At 43.4% G+C, this 19,164-nt stretch overlaps 2 protein-coding genes across 2 annotated transcripts in view; both read left to right on the top strand.

Moving 5' to 3' along the window:
* DDAH1 (dimethylarginine dimethylaminohydrolase 1) overlaps positions 1-4,648 on the top strand; it is a 65,852-nt gene extending 61,204 nt beyond the window's left edge. The window contains exon 6 of the mRNA XM_049809278.1: positions 174-4,648. Coding sequence (XP_049665235.1) covers positions 174-290 — 117 coding nt within the window. The 3' untranslated portion in view covers positions 291-4,648. The remainder of the gene's footprint in view (positions 1-173) is intronic.
* Positions 4,649-9,055: 4,407 nt separating this feature from the next.
* Positions 9,056-18,004, top strand: BCL10 (BCL10 immune signaling adaptor). Its single transcript, XM_049809279.1, has 3 exons — positions 9,056-9,189; positions 14,150-14,438; positions 15,532-18,004. Exons 1-3 carry the CDS (start codon positions 9,112-9,114, stop codon positions 15,897-15,899), a joined length of 735 nt encoding a protein of 244 aa, XP_049665236.1. The 5' UTR covers positions 9,056-9,111; the 3' UTR covers positions 15,900-18,004.
* The last annotated feature ends 1,160 nt before the right edge of the window (positions 18,005-19,164 follow it).

Raw genomic sequence — 19,164 nt, 5'->3', positions numbered from 1 at the left:
CAACAGTTCCCCTCACTGCAGTTGTGATGTTAGTGTTGATTACAAATGATGAGATGGCTTAGCACCCGCTGATAAATCAATCCATGGCTGTTCCTTCTGTAAATAGTTAGAGAAAAGGGAAAATAGAGAGGCGTAAAGTGTAACAATTCTGTTCCGTTTTCTTTCCTAAACAGGTATTTGAAAAACTGAAGGACCACATGCTGATCCCGATAGCCAACACGGAACTGGATAAAGTAGATGGGTCACTCACCTGTTGCTCTGTGCTTATTAACAAAACTTCAGAATTATGAGTTTACAGAGTCCCTCCCTTGTAACTGGCAATAATGTTACACACAAGGTAGACGAATCTGTATCCACACTTTTATTGTTTTTATTGACAATCTACTGTACCACTGTGCTACTAACCCTTGTTTACAAATTTTTTGCTTTGTGTATTTTTATGTCCTTGCAGATAGTATTTAAAGTGGATGTACGGTTCGTTGGGGGGCACATAACTTGAAGTATGCTAGTCCCGTGGGCTAGCGGAAGACAATTATAATGGCTAACCCCTAGTATTAGTGGTTTAACATATCTATGTGAAAACTTTATGAAAACCAACTAATTCTCAACATTTCAAGCACCTCTGTTGTCTTGACGCTGTTCCCTTCTCCTATCTTTTTTCCCTTGCTTCCTTGCTCTGCATCTTTTTTTCCTTCCTCGGTCCTCTTTCAGTGATGCAAGGTGTCAGGGGGGACTGAAGAAAACTCAGTGGGCTCATGAACTTGGTATCTTGTGTGGTAGGGAAGTTTTCCATACACTAGCTGGAACAGTGGGCAATGGACTCTGCTCACTGTCTCTGCCATATCACGTTGCTGCTGCTGGGCAGAGTTGTGGCTGGAATCGATTTCAGATGCCAGGTAGCAACTTTGGAAAAAGCTTACTCCGACGGGAGCGTTCAAGGGCAATGTCTGCCTGGGAAACTTGAATGACAGAAAAAGAGGGAACAATGCAGCCACACAAGATACATCCTGCAAGTTCAGGTCCCAGTTTGCTGCTAATGCTTTGACTTTCAATTTGGTGAGAATGGAAGAGGAGTTTTTAAAAAGGCCAGATCCCAGGGAGCACCCGGACCACAAAAATGAAAGACTGAGATGCTTTTGGAAAAGTTAAACCTACGAATGTAATCTAAAATATGGGGGGGGTTAATTCTCTTTATTTACTTTTTAAATTTATTTCTGTCTCTCCTTTCTGTTTTCTCCTTTTTTGGAGGCCACTTACTAGCAAAATTCAAAAGGAAAAGGTGATAGAAGGAGTTGAAGGACAGCTATTCCTGGATTATGCTCATGAATAAGGGAAGCTATTTTTTCCTGAAAGATTGGCCTTTGTACTTTATCTGCCTTTGGGGCAGTTTTCCTTGGAACAATAACAATCTTATCTTTTTTTAATTGCATGAATATTTACTGTGGTATTCAGTTAAAACAAATACAATTTTTGTAGCAAATTCCACAACATGTTTACCCACTGAGTCATACTTTTTTTTACCACAGTAGAGTGAAGCATACCCCATTGTATTCACATGCTTCTTGTTAAATCACTTGTAAACTAAGGATGGAGAAATTCCCAAACAGGGGCAGTAGTGGGAACTCTCCAGAGACTGACAAATAGTCTGAACATGTTATCAACTTCCTAGACATCTCCTCCACCTTTCCTGAACCACTTGTGGTGTGTTGCTAAGGTACAGTAGGAAGCGAGCAGGGGGGGCACAGGCAATGTGGTCTGCAGGAAGGCAAACAGTATTAATCAAGCACACACTTGGATATTCTTTGGAAACCTGCATGCTTTTTTGTGCAGTCATAACGGGGGAAACACAAGTACTCGTATCCGTAGGTACTCCTCAGCGTATCTCTCACTTCGTCTCAGTGGCTAAGGAGGTGGAAACCTCCTGGAAGCTACCGGAATACATCTGATGCATTGTAGGCACTCTGTATGTTGTGATGACTTGAGGTATCATGAGGGAGAGAACAATGACGAGCAAATATAACGTATGTAAAAAGAGAGCATGTCCCAAAGGAAGTCTTCAGCCAGCCAAACAGCAAGTGCCGTTTTTTATGGCTGTGTGCTGTCCCAAAGGGTTCTCCTAACGTTTCCCCTTTGTCTCCTCCATTCCCATGCGCCATCATTTAAGCCTGACCCAGATGATCAGGCTCTACGGATGTAAACATTGCAGTGGGGAATCTATTTTTCTACCTTCCCTTGGTGCTTTTAAAATATCTGATAAAGCATCTTGCATTTTAAAATTATTTGGCATTAAGCAAAGATTTTGTGCCAAAAAGTGACCCTGCAGTATTTAACTGTGACCTTCTAGAGGCAAGCTGTACTCTGCTAAAAACCTATGCAGCTGTGGGAGCTGTTGTACAAAGCTGGAACAGAATCCCCCCGACCTGTCTGTGTACCTCCTGGGGCCTGGCCCCCATCCGTGTCCTTCAGTCCCTCTTCCCTCCTCTCATTAGGGAACCAGAGCATCCAACTACACTGGAACAGTGTTAGGCTGTGACATTTCTACTCAATTTATCTCTCAAACTTTGTTGTTTGTTGTTTGTTTTTTTTCTTCCACCCCCTCTCACCTTTCACCTGTCTCGCTCTTTCTCAGACTCTTGTTTTAGTTTATGGAATGATGAGCACTTTTCTTTTTTAACCCCAAGTGGTTTTGCCTTCTGTTGCTTCAGTTCTCCTGCTTGAGTCTTCTTTTTCTCTACTCCTCCCTCTTTGCTGTTCACTCCAAAGTACCCCAACCCACGGTGGACTATCCTAAACTCACTCCCTCCTTAAGTAGATGCCAGCAGGGAAGAGAAACTGAGGGGTCCACTTCGGCTCTAAGCGACTTTCTCTGAGCTGGAAGGATGACTGTCAACAGGAGCTATAGATCCAGAGAGTGACAAGGGTGACTCCTCTTCTTCAGGGTTACTCCAGAAATGAGAAATATTTGTGGTGGACATTGTTGATATCTCACGTCCCTGAAAGCAACAGAATAGGTGACAATTAATTTCCCTGGCTCCCCAAGGGAGGGAGAGGGGGAGTCAGGATCTCAGAGCTGAGAAACCTCTGTGTTGACAGACATGTTGGTCTTTCACCTGTTGCCATTTGGGTTTCCTTGGCTTCAAGGCTGCATTTTGGTATACAGAAAGAGCAAGGGAGTGGCTGAGGGACCTGAATTCCCTCAGGTGATGATTTCAAGTTATATTCAAACTGTCTAACTTCAAGCACAGAATTTAGGTGCTCTAAATCACACCTGTTTTTTCTCTGTTGGTCTCAGTAGGTATCATAGCCTTCTAACATAGACACTCTAAATTACATCTTAGCCTGATGCCAAAAGTTACCTAAGCTGGTTATTGAGATTGCCATCACCTCTCCACTTTTAGCGTTATTCTTTATTCTGGCATTATAAAGCAAAAACATTAAGAGCACTTCAGTTTGTGCATTTGCAGTATGGTACTAAGAACTAAATTAATGCCAAATGCTTCTTGTTCTTAGCATTTTGCTGTTTTCCATTTTTTCTGTTGCCCAAACGAAGAATTCAGTGAGGATATTTCTGCTGTGATACATATGCATGTAATGGGCATCCTGTACATCTTGTCACCAGAACATTTCTCAGATGCCTGATATAAATCATCATCCTTGATTAATATAAATAATAAAATAAAATCCCAAACCAAAAAAGGAGATGAGACACTGAACACTAATAGCTGCCCACATAAAGTACTTGATAACAACTGTCAGGCTATATGACATAGCAGGCCAGTGCAGAAGTTCTTGTGGTTAATAGCTCAGCAATGGGGCTTGAATTACTCATCAAAGGTTTTTTTTTCCTTTGAGCAATCAGTTTAGCTCAGTTCAAATGAGAGCTGCAACGTGCGTTATAGATCTTTCACAGATGTTCTCTTTGCGAAGAGTTTAGGGAGAGCTGTGATATCTGGGTTTCTTTCTTCACCAGAATGTGAATACAGTGTCTTTCTCTGCAATGAAAATGTGAATGCATACTGTACCTTATAAGATAAACTTGAATTCTTCCATTTCTGCATTTTTGTCTTTTCCATGCTAATGTACTCCTTTTCAATCTTAAATAGATGCCACTGTATGAAGCTATGCTCTGATTAATTTGGTGATTTCCATGTGATAGTTAGAGAGCTCATAAGCAACACTACGTCCAGTTTTAAAAACAAAAAGTCAGTGCACAGAATGCTGTTTGTTCACAGCAAATTGGGGATGAAATATGGACAAAAAATGAGCTTTTGATTCCATTCAGCTTCTTATACATTATATCAGTGAAGTTAGAGCCAAATTGCTTTGATAGAAAACATCAATATTCACATGGAACCATTTGAGGAAAATAGTTTACCATTTAAGATTCTTTATTTTTGCTTTTATCAATAAGGAAGCTGAAAAGATAAGACTGCTTAAAGAATGGTATTTGTTAAGTGATTGTGAACAAAGTATCATTGGACCTCATGTATTTTCAGAAAAGTTTTAACTGGATGTATGATGTAACTTGTATAGAGTTGCATGTGAATTGTGTTAGTCACTGTTACACATTGTATTGTTCTGCAGTGCACAAATATGACTACTGAACACAGAAGTGTTACATTTCATTAATTAAAATCTTGTTGCAGTATATAGTTCCCCACTTTTTGTGCCAAAAGCATCAATACATTCCATAATCTGTTCTAATAGAGGTTTGCACTTTCTTTTTTTTTTTTTTTGGTGACTCTTGCAGTTTCAATACTATATATCCCCATCACGAAGGAATAAAATGTGACTTGTACTGTGTACTGTGTAGTTTTTGCCTCTTGGTTTTGAAACTGAATGTATATGCATTTAATTTAATACTGTTTCATGCCATCTTTTTATTTGGAATCTTGTTACCTGCCTAGAAATAAAGCCAATTATAGACACTAATGCTAAACCTTTAAACCTGTTAGAAGAAATCTTGACTCTTGAAAAACAGATCATGATTTCAGATTCTACATTTGAGAATAAGGTATAGAGAGGATATATTGCCTATGTGTTCTAGATACAAGGGTTGTGACTAAATTTTATTATTGTCCAAGATAACTAAACAGATGTTACTGTAGTACAGTATTTTGTCTGTAGTTCTTGTATCTACTCTAAGTTACAAAAGGTGAAACTACAAAGGTTTAGTGGCATGACCGTTATGGTTAAATTATTCACGTAGCTCTCGTGCCTTTTCTACCCCAGGATGTCATGAGAGGTGACTACATTTCAGACATTGCTTTGTGCTAACGTGACAGATGGCCGCATGTTTTATATCTAAATACTACTTCTTGTGTGCTACAAATACTGCATGTGGGGCTAATCTCTGCTTGTACCCTTGTGCTCTAATATCATTAGGTTATGATACTAGGATTAATGATCTCGGGAGACAATGCAGTTACTCCAGGCTTCATGGACGGGTGTCTAAGTGCTCATGGGCCTTCAGTGCCACCTTGTGGCAATCCAAGATTCAATTGTTCAAGGCCTCCATATTGTTGCTTCAACTTTTTAAGAAACCCAACATAAATTAACAGTACCGTCGCAAAAGAATTAAATCACTTCCAAACTGTACAGCTTTGCTAGTACATAATCTAATACGCTTCTTGCTGGAGAGGCAGGGACAAAGAAAGATTTCATGATGGCTGATCTAATGCAGCCTTTGTACTAATTTAACTACACTGGTTAAAAGTATGACTTTTATACTAAATATTTGAATCAATGCTACGTCTAATGTGGATACATCTAGCTTGGTGCAATTAATATAGTAAACTCATGCATTTACATGTATCTTTGTGTACCCATATCTACAGGAAAGAGTTAGTACCAATTTACTTGAATTTGTTTCTAAATGGTAATAATTAAAAATAACAAAAGCTATACAAGCCACTCGCCACATTAAGAAGCTTCTCATAGGATATCAAAACCTTCAAAAGCAAAAGCATAATAGTCATTTAAAAAAGGAGTGCCCTTTGCAAAATTTAGCTGTAGAATATTACTTCAGCAAGTAGAGACTTCTGCACTTGGGTGTATGAATTCACTCTCCGCTGTAAGTACACCCTGCCGAAAAAGCATCAGTCACAGTCCCCTGCATTATAAAGTCCAGACATTCTGATGCTCTCAGCAACCTCACCGCCAAAAATTCATGAGCTGTAGGTTGATTGCTGTTGGTTTGTAGTTGAAAACTTGCCATTGGTAGCTGCAGATATCCATTCAGTTTGGGCAAGGCCTTTGATCTCGATCTGGATCTGTAATCGAAGCAAACTCTCTTTCCCTTCTCTCCGCCTAGCAGCTTTCCTCCTCCTCCCTAGGGAATTGTGGGTGTAGAGCCCTGCCCCTCTCACAGGAGCCCAGGGTAGGGGTGGTCCTGCCAGCTCCAGAAAGGGGTTGTGCTGAGGTAAGGAGCAGGAGGCAGAATGGGATGGGCACACACGAAGCTCCCAGGTAGAGGCCCCTGCTCTGCAGTGAGGACTGCCTGGCGAGGGGTTGATCAATGAGGGCAGACGGGGAAGAAAACCTGGAGCCAGTCACAGCTCTGAAAAGCCAGCCGACCTCTTCTCACAAACTGCGACAGCATTACAACATTTTTTAGGACCAATGTTGTGAAAAATTTGAAGAGGTCTGGGTTATAAGCAGTTTCCAAAACTTACTTGGAAATTTACTCTAGAAATTTATTCTAGATGGACATTACATATGTACATATTCATAAAACCAATGCAGTGTCCAAAATCTTCCCAGCTCCCTTGAAAGAAATTCTCTCTAACTCACTCTTCATTGAGGCTCACTTCTTAATATTGAACTGATGTTAACCTCCTGAAACGAGCTTCATGCCGAGTAGTCTTCTTCCAACTGCCTGGACCATTAAATCCTGTTAGGGGTTATAGGCATCAAGTCTGCTAAAATATATTCTATTCTTGTATTCTCTAACCACGTGTTCTTTTCCTGATTGCTGAAGATAATTCATTTCAGTTTGTCTCATACGTGGCTCAGGAATCCAGAAGCCTAACCCTCCAGACATCACGTGGCTTTGAACTGCACCTCTCACTGAGCAAGGTTATTAACAAATACTCTAAATCCAGAATGCATGATAGCTATTTTTATCAGCAGTATTGTACAGAGCCAGTAAAGTCTACAATATAATTCACCTTGAAGAGGAGGAGCTGGAAGGCATTTGGTTTCATGAACAAGGATGGGAGTCAGGGGCTGGGAAGATGCCTGGCTCTGTCTCAGAAATGCCACAATGAGCTTGCTGGAAGTATCGGAGAATCTGAAATCTTTCCATCTATTTTGGTGCCTGGCACAGATTGGGGGGGGGATCAGCGTAGGCACTTGGGACTTGAAAAATATGGCCTGCGCTGCAGCCCCCTGAGCAGGAAAACAGGAGTTAAAACACATTTACTTTGTATTTCAGATGTTTAATCCAGAGGTACGCAGCCCGCAGCCCGCTTTGAGAAATTCAAAGGTGCTACAGGAAACAAAGGCTTCTTGGGGTGGGAGTAACACCACAGAAGGATTTGGGTTGTGAGCAGAGGTGTGCTGCCAATTACCAGCGATCAGCTCTGCAGGGCTGGATGGTGAGGGCGAGTCTAAAGGAGCTTTCACTGGGGAGAAGCATCCTTCACAGCAGTGGCAGGGAGCAGAGCTGGTTGGGTGTTTACCAGTCTGAGGACTGGCTGCGATTTTAACAGGCAGCTCTACAGAAAGCAGCCCTGTCACCAGGTAAGAACAGTGACTAGTCCTTTATTTTTTTAAATGTTCTGGGCAGAACCTTTGTTATCCACTGCGTTTATTGAAAAGCTGAGAATGCTAGCACTGTAAAATAGGTATCAATCCGGTTAGTATTTGAAGTACAATTGCGTTAACAAGGCACGTCAAGCAAAAGGATTTTGCAAAAAGTACCGTAAAACTGGTAGTTTTGCCTTACTGACAGCAAACCCAAGTATCGATTGCTTCTACTTCTATGCGCTTGCTTGTTTAACTGCTGGAAACGAAGTTTTCAAGACGGCAGCAATAGCCTGAGTTTTACCTTCTGACAGCTGAAAAAAAAATACCGATTAATTAAGTTTTGCCTTCTGTCCTTTAGTTAAGAGCTCGCTCCTGCGTGGGGCGAGGCCGGCAGGCAGCGGCACCGGCTGGTGCCGAGCCCGAGAGCGTGGGGCTGCCCGGCCTCCGTGGGGGGGTGGCGGGTGTCAAATGGGAGCTGCTGACAGCTCCGCTGCGTGCGGCTCGGCTTGTTCTCGGGGCCGCAGCTGCCCTGAAGATCGCCCTTTGCAGCAGCGCGTTTTTGAAAACTGTCAGTCCCCAAAACCTCTTGAAAACCCCCGCGTCCTCCCACCCGCAATCGCGGAACCCGGACCCGCCGTCAACGAGCGTGGCGTCACCCAGACACACCGGCGCCCTGCCGTGCAGCGGCCCCGAGCGCCGCCGGCCCCGGGCGCCGCCGGCCCCCGGCGCCCGCACCGCTCAGCCTTCCCCAACACCTGTTTTAACGGAGGGCGCGTTAAAAGGTCCCCGGGCGGCGGCTGCGAGCCGCAGGCGCGGACGCCCGCCACGGCCTGGTGACAGCTCCGGAGAGGGGCCGCGTTCAAGCCGCGGGGGGAGCCGCTCCCTGCGCCTCAGCAGGGCAGGCGGGAGCCCCGCCGCCAGGCCCGGCCGTCCATCGCTCCCCGCGCCGCCGAAGGCCGCGGGCCCGGGCAGCAGGGAGGGAGGAAGGGAGGAAGGGAGCCAGCCCTTGCCCGGGCCGGCTGCCCGCACGCCTCAGGCGAAGGCGGTGGGGACCGGCGCGGCCCGGCTCCGCTCAGGCTCCCGGCGGAGCGAGACTACCGCGACGCGAGGGCGGTGGGAACGGGGGCGGGGGCGGGGCGGGGGCGGGGACGCGGCCGGGGACGCACCTGCGCGCACGCGCCACTGGGCGGGGCCACGCGGCGGGGAGCGCCGCCGCGGGGGCGGGGTGCCTTCCATGAGAGGCCATTGGTGGGCGGGTGGGCGCGGGGCGGGGCCAGGCGGGCGTAGGCGGGGCCAGGGCCGGAAGCGCTGCCCTGAGCGGTTTTCCCCAGCGGTGGCGGCGGCGGCGGAGGGGTTTCCGTTATGGAAGGCCCGAGCTCGAGCTCGGGGGCTGTGGGGCGGCTGCTAACGGAGGACGAGATGGCCGAGGTGAAGAAGGATGTAAGTGGGGGGCTGGGACGAGAGGCCGGACGGGCCGGGGCCGGGGCGCGGAGCGGATCGCCGGGGTGGGGCCAGGGCCCGGCCGGGGGAAGCGGAAGCCCCGTCAGGGCGGGCGTCCGAGGGGGGAGGCCGGCGCCGGGGCGGGAGGGCCGCCAGCCGCCGCCGGGCCGGGCCCCTGCCGCGCCGCCCGGAATTCCCCGCCGCCTTCCCGGCGGGGGCGGGCAGGTCACCTGCGGTGAGGCGAGGCGGGGGCGGCGGGCCCGGCCCTGGGCTCCGCGGCGCCCGGCTGGGGCGTCCTGCCCGGAGCTCGCCGGGCGCGGCAGCCCGCGCCTCTGGCCTCCGGGGGGCTTCCCGGTGTCGGGCTGCTAGTGGCTGGCAAAAACCTGCCCCTGGGGCCAGGTCTTCGCCGGGCAGTTCCGTTTTCCTTTGTTTTCCTCCAGGCGGTCTACGCCTTCGTCGCGCTTTGCGGCCAGAGTAGCGAGGGTTTGGTTCTCGTGGTGCCTCGGTGTACCACGGCGAGGCCTCGGCGGCAGAGTGGAAGTGATGAGTAATTAGCATGGTATCCAAAGGTTAGCTGCAAATGTATGTGCTTCTCTGGGTGTTAACAAGATTCCCTCTTCCACAGCATGAGTGTTTGGATTAAATATTGATAGGATTTTTTAAGGCTTTTTGTTCTATCTTTTTCTGATTATTTTTTTCACCCCACATTTGCTCACTGATGTCTGGAATCTGAGGGAAGGCTCCACCCTGACTCAGTCTGGGTTTACTTGTCTCTTTGGTAGACCGGGAAGCAAGCGATGTGCTAACCAACCTCAACAATGACTGGTTAATTTAAAAAGAAAAATAATTTAAAAATCACAATTTATCAATTATTTATTGACCATCCGCGCTTCTGTTTGTAATTTACAGTGTCTTAGGTTTGACTTAATTGGTTTTTCATGTTCCTTTAAAATACAGTAAAGAATGTTTGGAGTTGGGTTTTGGTTTCTTACTAGCTTTATGCATACATAGTTTTCTTTAAACGCTTTGTCATAGTTTTGAGAGGCATGTTTTGCAAGTTATTACTTGCTTCTGTGGTTCCACAGAAGCAATACCGCAATAGCATCTGGCAGTTAAACAAAAAAAACCCAACACCATCACCCTGCTTAAATCAAATTATATATATAATGTGATATGTATGTTAATCTGTGTCAGTGACTGAATTCACGGCCGCATCTCACAGAAGCCCATGAATGTGTCGCTTCAGCCTATAATCTTATAGGGCCTCCCATAGTAATTGGAGGACTTGATGGAAACCTAATACGTAGAAAGAAATAACATTAGCTTTATCATACAATCCAATAAATCTGACTTCAGATTTTAAACATTACAGCTTCATGATACAAAGTGCTAGTTCAGTGTAAACTCACTTAGCTGTTTCAAAGCTGTTCAAGTATCTTTGATAGGATTGCTTCAAACAGAAGTGCTGCGAGAAACACTGTATTACCAGAAGTTCTGTGTACGTTATGTGACAGCATACCTCAGAATGCTAACTTGCAAGGATGACGTGGTCTGGGTAAACTCGTCTTGAGGAGGAATTATAAAGGTTGGAGTCTTACATTTGAGAGCTGGGAAGGAGGCAGTGAGCCATACGAAATCATCGATACAGAGCAAAGTATATTTAAAGCTTCTCTTCTAATGTGTTCGCTCTTTCTGTCCCTCATAAACTGTTAACCTATGAGGACAGTGCAGAGGGGAATTCAGAACTGATATGCTTCATACAGTGTAAGACTCATTACAGGAAGATGTTAGTCAAAACACAATAGTCTTTCTATTGAATAACAACTCACTCTATTCTTTTAATGTTGAAACATTGACTGACGCGTTTCAGAGTTTGTTGATTGATCCTTCTGGTGGTAGGATGAGATTTCCATGACAACTGAAGAAATCTGTGTGGCCTACTACATTTGTAACTATTCAGGCATGGGCTTGTTGCAGTTGGACACTTGAGATGTATTCCCGAGCTGCCTAAATTGATATAAGCTGTACTGTTGCATTCTTCTGCTCTTATCATAGTTGTTATGCCACCACTAGGGCCAATGTGACTGCACGTTAAACTGGATTGGGTAATTAATCTGGCTGTGGGAGGGGGAAAAAAGCACCGATTCAGTTTCTTGACTGGATCTTCTCATCCAGCAGTACAAGGGAAAGGGTAGGAACACGCGAGTGTTCCTTGAACTTAAATTGGCCGCCGTGGAGCTGCACCCGTATGTTTTTGGTTTTACGTATTCAGTCTGGTGGTGATAGTCCACTGCCAAAAGCCTTCCTTTATCTTCCATGCATGCTCATCTGATGTTTTCTTTAACAACTGTGTAGCCACAGGCTGTTTATTGATAGCTTAGTATTTGTTGGATCCTAAAGAGCAACTAGAAGAACACGTTTATCCTTTGCTATGCTTAATGGAGACATCCAGGAAGTTTTTTCTTTGAGTTACTGGTGCTTTCCCTAGCACCAGTGTGCCAGACACTATTTTGCTGTTTGAAATAATCTGTTTTAAAGTGCATCTTTATATCTGGTTTTTCTTCCACTTCTATTTACTGAGCTAGTAAATGGCTATAAGGCAAATAGGTATTTTAAAAGTTTATTTTTTTAATGCTGCTGTTATGCAATCTAATCTCAAAAAGCAGGAGGATATTTGAAAACTTTCTTCAGGAAAGAAGTTTTGTTTCTTTCCATCTCTTCACATGTCTTGTATGTAAAGGTGCTTTTCATTCTAGCTCTCAAATCTTTTTTTTCTTTTTTTGAATCAAATGAGACTTGGGGGGGCGTTAGTTTTTTCACATCAGTAATATTCACCTAGTGGGTGTCTGACTTGTGTAATTCTGCACAGTGAAAAATGTTGGCAGGAGAAACTGCCAATTTTGTAGTAATACATAAAATAAAAGCTTGTTTTTCAAGTGAGAGCTGTCATTTGTGACTCTCATTTTCATAGAATAGTAGATACTGAAACCAGAGAGTTGTGAACACATGCATTAATTCTGTTTCAATGTTAATATCAAGCAGGCTTGTTCAGGTACAGATTGAAATAAGATTTAATATAATTTATATTTTGGCAATGTTTGTGCTTGTATGTACCCTCTGAACAAGGTGGAGGAAGACTGTTTTTTGTTTTGATAACTGTAAAAATAAATTGGCCAGTACGGGAGAGGACACTTGGTCTTCCAAGGAGGAAATCAAAGTGGTGACATGGCAGTCTTTAGTTCTGATGTTGCTCCTATGTAACTACATCTGAAATAAATTGGTAGTCAGGTTAGAATTGAATATGGTTACAAAAGATAGCATGTTTCCCCAGTGTTGTGGTTTAACCCCAGCCAGCAACTAAACACCACACAGCCACTCGCTCACTCCCTTCTCCCGCGGTGGGATGGGGGAGAGAATCAAAAGGGTAAAAGTGAGAAAACTCGTGGGCTGAGATAAAGTCAGTTTAATAGGGAAAGCAAAAGCTGCGCATGCAAGCAAAGCAAAACAGGGAATTCATTCACCACCTCCCGTTGGCAGGCAGGTGTTCAGCCATCTCCAGGAAAGCAGGGCTCCATCACGTGTGACGGTTACTTGGGCAGACAAACGTCATCACTCCAAATGTCCCCCCTTCCTCCTCCTTCCCCCAGCTGTATATGCTGAGCATGACGTCCTGTGGTCTGGAATACCCCTTGGGTCAGTCGGGGTCGGCTGTCCCAGCTGTGTCCACCCCCAACTTCTTGTGCACCCCCAGCCTCCTCGCTGGTGGGGCGGTGTGAGAAGCAGAAAAGGCCTTGGCTCTGCGCGAGCACTGCTCAGCAGTCACTAAAACATCCCTGGGTTATCCACACTGTTTCCAGCACAAATCCAAAACACAGCCCCATACCAGCTGCTATGAGGAAAATTTACCCCAGCCAAAACCAGCACACCCAGGAAGATGATCTCTGAGAGAATGTGACCTGATACTAGGTGTTACAGTTTGTGAAGATGCAAAGTGGCACTGCTGCTGGAGTGCTCAAGACAAATGTCTCCACTTCATCATACCCGCTTTTAACGGACTGCATGTTGGGGTCTTTAGACAATGGATGGAGTCCCCTCCCATGGGCAGATCGTTCCACCCTTTCTTTTTGCTGGTTGTAGAGAAGACTTAAGCAACCAGCTTACACTTGTAAGCTGAAGCTGTGTTGCAGAGGATAGAGTGATTTTGCTTTTGCCAGAGTCATCAGAGTTGCACTCTTATGGTCTGTACAGCATGTTAGAGATGTGCAAGTTGCTTCAGGTGTTTAATATAAAATCTTAAATGAAAAGACAGCAGTTTGATGAAGACAACCAGCCAGCAAACTTGCTGAGAATACATACATCTGTGGATGAAAGTGCATGTGTTTTGAATGCTAGTAATCTGTTGAACTTGTAAATAGTGGGGTTTATTTAACAAACCTTTTAAACAGTAAGTATATTCGTGCTGTTGCTCTGAGACTGCTTTTACTCAATGTACAGAAAACATCAATAATTGTAATACTTTGGATTTGTGCTTCATGGGTGCAAATAGTATGGGAATGTGTCAGGTAGGCAGTGAGAACGAGTGTTTCTGTAGACAAATGAGTAGGTGCTGTTGTGTTTTGTTGGTGTAAGTTCTTTTCATTCTTACTTGGTAAATGTTCTGGAACATGATAACCACAGACTTGATATAACTAACATTTTCAGTAAGTATTCACCTTATTACTTAACATGTGTTAAAACTCCCAAATTCACTCAAAGAAAACTAATGAAAGGGATAAGTAAATTAGATAACATTTTTTAAAAAATGGGGTGGTTTTTTGCACTGAGAAAAATCTCTGCTAGGTAACACCACAGCAGCTTTAAAAATTGTTTCATTAACCTGTATCAAAATCATATAGGCTTCAAATACAGGCTTCTCAATAAATTGAATAATTGGCTAATAGTAGTTTGTTTTGTTTTTCAGGCTTTAGAAAGGATGCGTCCTTACCTGTGTGATAAAATCATAGCCGAAAGACACTTTGATTACCTACGTTCAAAGAAAATACTCACTAGAGAGGACACAGAAGAAATTTCTTCTCGATCTTCCAGTAGGAAAAAAACTGGGAAATTATTGGACTACTTAGCAGAAAACCCAAAGGGACTAGATGCTTTGATTGAATCTATCAGACGAGAAAGAACACAAAACTTCCTGTTACAAAAGATAACTGATGTAGTGTTGAAAGTCAAAAATGAAAAACTTGAAGCTCTCAAAGGTGAGGAGTTTGTAATAATATTTTGTAAGACATGTGTTTTATTTTGACAGTCTGCAAAAGTAAACTCCAGCAATTCTTTAAACCATGTTTCTTAGTGCAGTTTGGGGTTTTTTGTTTCCTCTAGTGTTTGAGACAACATTCTTGGCAATATCACTGGTTTGGTTTTAAGATCCTAGTGCATGCATCCTGGCTTTGCCTTTTTACTATCTGGAGACATCATAAATAACAAATTGCAAAAACCCCTATCATGTGGTGTTATGATGTATAAGTTTCAGTTTTGCTTTCTGTAAGGTTCTAATTTAGAACTTAAAATACATGTTTATCTTCCACCTTGCATTTCTCTTGAAGCTATTTACTGCAGTGGCAGGATGCTCTGGTTTTGTTAAAATTTGCACCTCAGCAGAAGATAAGCCAGCAAATGCAACCTGAGGGGAATTCTTCTGTATGCTTTCAATGCCAAAACTTAAAATTAGACACTGTAAATGTATGCATGTGTTGCATCATACAGGTAGAGAGGTTTTGTTGACATGCAAAGCTTGAAGTGACTATATGCACTCATATTTTAAGGCAGATAAAGAAAGTATAAGCCTTTTAAACTAAAAGCCTTACTTCCTCTTCAACACCCATCAAAACAGAAATAAAGAAGGAAGAAAGTACATTTTTAACCCCAGAGAGGAAAGGCCTGAAGTTTTCTCTGGCTTCAGGTAATACAGCCTCCAAATGCAGTCTGCTTTGGAGTAGAACTGTGTAGCTGAAGCTTTTAAAAGTTTGAAGAACACAGTGAGAAAAATCTGTCAAAAGATGGGTCAAAGGGCTAAAGTGACTTCCTAAAATGGGACTTCAATTACAGTGCATCTTTGTCAAATAGTAGCTGATACAGAGATATAGTGAAATCATTCACATCAGCCTAGGTAACCTGCCTGTATTTTTTTAATTTGTCATGAATATTGGGATGTCAGAGGTGAGCTGAAGAGGTTAGTCTGTTAAAAATACGGACAGTTGATCTTTGACAATCTTACTGATATTAAATCGGAGCTCAGTTTTAAGAGTGCACCGTATTGTAATTAAATCCAGTCTCTGTTTTTTGTCTTAGGTCTAAGCTGCAGCACCTGTATGACCTCACTGTATGGAGGAACAAACAATCTTTCCAGATCATATTCTGATGAATCCAATTTTTTTGATAAAACAAAAGACAAAGAATCTACCCAGATACATCATCCAGAAGAAGATTACAGCACTGCCGCATTTGTGTCTGCTGTCTCTCTTCATTCAATGAATTTGCCAATTGCGGAGATGGGAAATGCAGAGAGTGCTGTTTTCTCAGCCTCCCTTCCAGGGCCTGGAGACCCCGGTGCACCCCCCCTCCCCCCAGAGCTCCAGTCAGAGCAGCAAGAACCGTGTACTAGTTCAAGTGACAATTGCTTTTTGCCTTTAAGATCACGTTCTCTTCAACCACAGTGAACGTAGTGACTTTTGTCTTTTCATCCAAACGGTACTGAAACTTTGTGTGATGTCTTATAAAGGTTAAAAAAATGTTTTCAAATTGTGAACTAGAAAAATCAGAGGAAACAATCTATGCTATTTACAACTTTTTAAGGAGTAAACTTTTTTGTAATCGGATGACTCTGGAGCTGCTTGATTTTATGTCCTTTAGGGAGCTGTTTTCCAAAGATCATGGTATTACATCAGCAAAGGTTTGGTTTTTAAACCCATATATTTAAGATTTCACATTTATTTGCAGATATTGAAGCTGCCATTATAGAACAAATGGAGTTTTTCTTCCTACAGAAACTAACAGATCTGTTTTTCGTAATGTTTCTGTGACAGGTGAATTGGGGAAAAATGGCTAGGAAAAGTATTGGAAAATAACTTTCTGGACTAAAAGTTCAGGCTTACTTACCAAAAAGCTTAAACTCATTTACCGAATTAAATGTTTCCCTGTAGGATAATTTCTGCCCTCTACGTACGTGTGTGCGGCTCCATTTGCAAAAAAACCCAAGCAACCCAACCCCAAATCTGGCCAAATCTGTAGCTGTGCTTATTTGCAAGAAGTCTCTTAATTGTATGAACTTTGTTCTCTGTCCTACCCGTAAATCAAAAGGCACTCGGTATCGCAGTGATTTGAATTAGCAACTATACTTCCACAAGTCTTAGAATATTATTCTTGTATATTAGAGATTTCTGATTTGAGATGCACTTTAAATATAAATTCTCATTAATACTGGAAAAGGAATGTAAACTGCTGTAACAGCATCATGTGGACTGTAAGAAAATGTTATTGTATAATGCTATTAAGGAGCAAAGCTTGTATGTTTTGTCCCAGTAGGTAAGTAGAGGAAGAGTCCTATAGGAAGAAAATATCCATACCTGAAGGACTCTTGGAAATGTTGCACTTCAGATACCTACTCTTCAAAGCAGATACAGGTTTACATTTCAAATTGTTTGGAGTCAAATGCATTTTAAACTATTTCGACATGGGAAGGTTCTCATTTCTTGACACATCGTAATATGCTGTATTCCTCTCATACTCTATTCTTGAGTTGTAATTTACTTTTTATGAAGTTGGCCTATAATCACTTCAAAATTAGTAGGCAAAGACAAACTCTTACTTGGAAATGTGTACAGTTGTGTTCTGCAGTACTACACTTTAAAGTGATGGGATGTTTTCAGTATATCAAAGGGTAGGTTTGTATTTAAGGCTTTAAATTATTTTGGCTCTCATACAGTGCTATAGCCGTGTAATTCTATTCAAATTCAAAGCCAGCTAATATTCCTAAACTGTGTTCTCCTTTTGTGGAGATGGACCATCTGCAGGACCTCAATATAGTATCTGATTTTTTTTCATGTTTACTCTGGTTTTGGAAGTAGATTAAAATAAACTGCAATGTACAACTACACTCCATACATAGTATATGAATAGCTTACATTTGACAAAGATGTGGGATTCCGTTTACTGTTCATAATAATCCTTGTTTTTCTTGTATATGTGTAAGGTCATAGGCTGTCAGGACGGTGAAAATGCTTTTCAATAAAACTGCTTGGTTCAGAAGGCACTCTGGAAGTTAAGTGCCTAAATCTGCAAGCAAAATTTTGCTCTCTAACATGAAGTTAAGGGTAGGCTTAAATCCCTCTCTTCCATTAACTGGAACTGTAGTTGCACACACTCAGGCTGTCTGAAAATTGATTTGTCTAAAAATTGATGTGTCTAAATACCCACTGCAGCCACTTAAAAGAGCTGTGCTTAGGTTTGGGTCCCTTCTTGGAGTCTTGTAGCTGGATGAGAGTGAGCAGGCTTGCCCTTAACTGAAAAAGAGCATCAGCTCAGGGTGAAGACTGCCTTGCAGATCTAAATCCGAACCTGGGAGGTGTGCTGCCTGCTGCAGCATGCTGCGCAGCCTGCAGGAAGCCTACCTGTGCAGGGATCACTCCTGCAGTGGAGGCTGCGAACCTGAGGTTTTAAATGAATGTACTATCTTACCAAATGTTTATAACATGCATTTTTTTAAAAAAAATGAAATATTTTTATCACAACTTTTGGAATAAACTCATTTGTATAATTGCCTGTTTTCCTGTCTGCCTCTCTCATTTTTAACATGTATAGGTTGTAAGAGAACTTCATGCCGGTATCTGGATGTGTAGTTTTGGTTTTGTGTATGTGGGAGGCTTTTGTTCTCCTTGTCTTGTTAGAGAGGTTTGTTCCTGGTGGAAAGGCTGACTTAATGTGAAACACCTGAGCCTGTAGCACTGCATTCAAGAGCAGTGGACAGGGAAAACATGCATGTGAAATTAAGACCTTGGCTGCTTAACTACACCTTGGGTGGTTCATGACTGGTATTGCTAACCTGATCCTTGCTTTTTTTTCAAATGACTCGGTTGCTTGACTTCTTAAAGATGTGAGAAGTGTTGCTTCCAGCCATGCATGTATTGACTTAATTTAAGAATGAAGATTTTTATTTTTATTAATAGCGGGGGAGAAACAAAACCTTTAAGGTCTGAGGGGTACGACTCAAAAAAGACTTTGCAAGTGTTGCAGGGACCGTGGAGGTTTGCTTCAGTGGTTGTTTTCATCGTGCTTTGTGTGTAGGGTTTCTTTCAAAATAACGATTATGGTATTGATTACAAGGGATTAGCTGGACACGGTTAAGTATCTTTACGGTAAAGGAATTGATCATATTATAACCAAAGCCCCTTCCTTAGGCCTTGTCCTGCCTCCGTGGTCATACAAGTAACCTGATCAGCACTAGTAAATATTTTAGCTGATGCTGTAACAGATAAGAAGAGTCTGGTACAAACTTTTTCCAACAGATTTGACAAATCTGTGTTGGTAAAGATAGCCTACGCGGCTGCTTAAGCTACAGCGGGATAGGCGACGTTCGAAGCTTTATCTGCCCTGGGTTAGCCAGCGCTCGAACACTGAGGAAACCGTGCTTTCTCTCTACTTTGGCCTGCAGCTGTAAAAAAGAAAAGGAGAAACGGAGGTCGTCTCGGTTTCACGTCTGGTTTTCTGCACCCGTCTGTGGTCACCGAGAGGGAGAAGTTCCCTGCGTTACGGGGGGCGAGCCCACCGGTGTACCCCAGGGTGGTGGCGGGAAGGCCGGCTTTCCCCCCCCCCTCCTCCTGCCGGATCCCCTTCGCCTCGTACCGACTGGCCCCCGACCCACGCCACAAGAGCCGCGGGCTTCGCCTCCCGCGGCCCAGCGCGGAGCCCGGCCCCGGGCAGGCGGCG

The sequence above is a fragment of the Accipiter gentilis genome, chromosome 8 (assembly GCF_929443795.1).
Source record: "Accipiter gentilis chromosome 8, bAccGen1.1, whole genome shotgun sequence".
Taxonomy (NCBI): domain Eukaryota; kingdom Metazoa; phylum Chordata; class Aves; order Accipitriformes; family Accipitridae; genus Astur; species Astur gentilis.
This window is presented reverse-complemented; position numbering and strand designations above follow the sequence as displayed.

Excerpts from the sequence above, each read along its gene's own strand:
- BCL10 (XM_049809279.1), top strand. The coding sequence starts at position 9,112 with ATGGAAGGCCCGAGCTCGAGCTCGGGGGCTGTGGGGCGGCTGCTAACG. Across the intron at positions 9,190-14,149 it reads TGGCCGAGGTGAAGAAGGAT|GCTTTAGAAAGGATGCGTCC; the intron begins GTAAGTGGGGGG and ends TTTGTTTTTCAG. Across the intron at positions 14,439-15,531 it reads AAAACTTGAAGCTCTCAAAG|GTCTAAGCTGCAGCACCTGT; the intron begins GTGAGGAGTTTG and ends TTTTTGTCTTAG.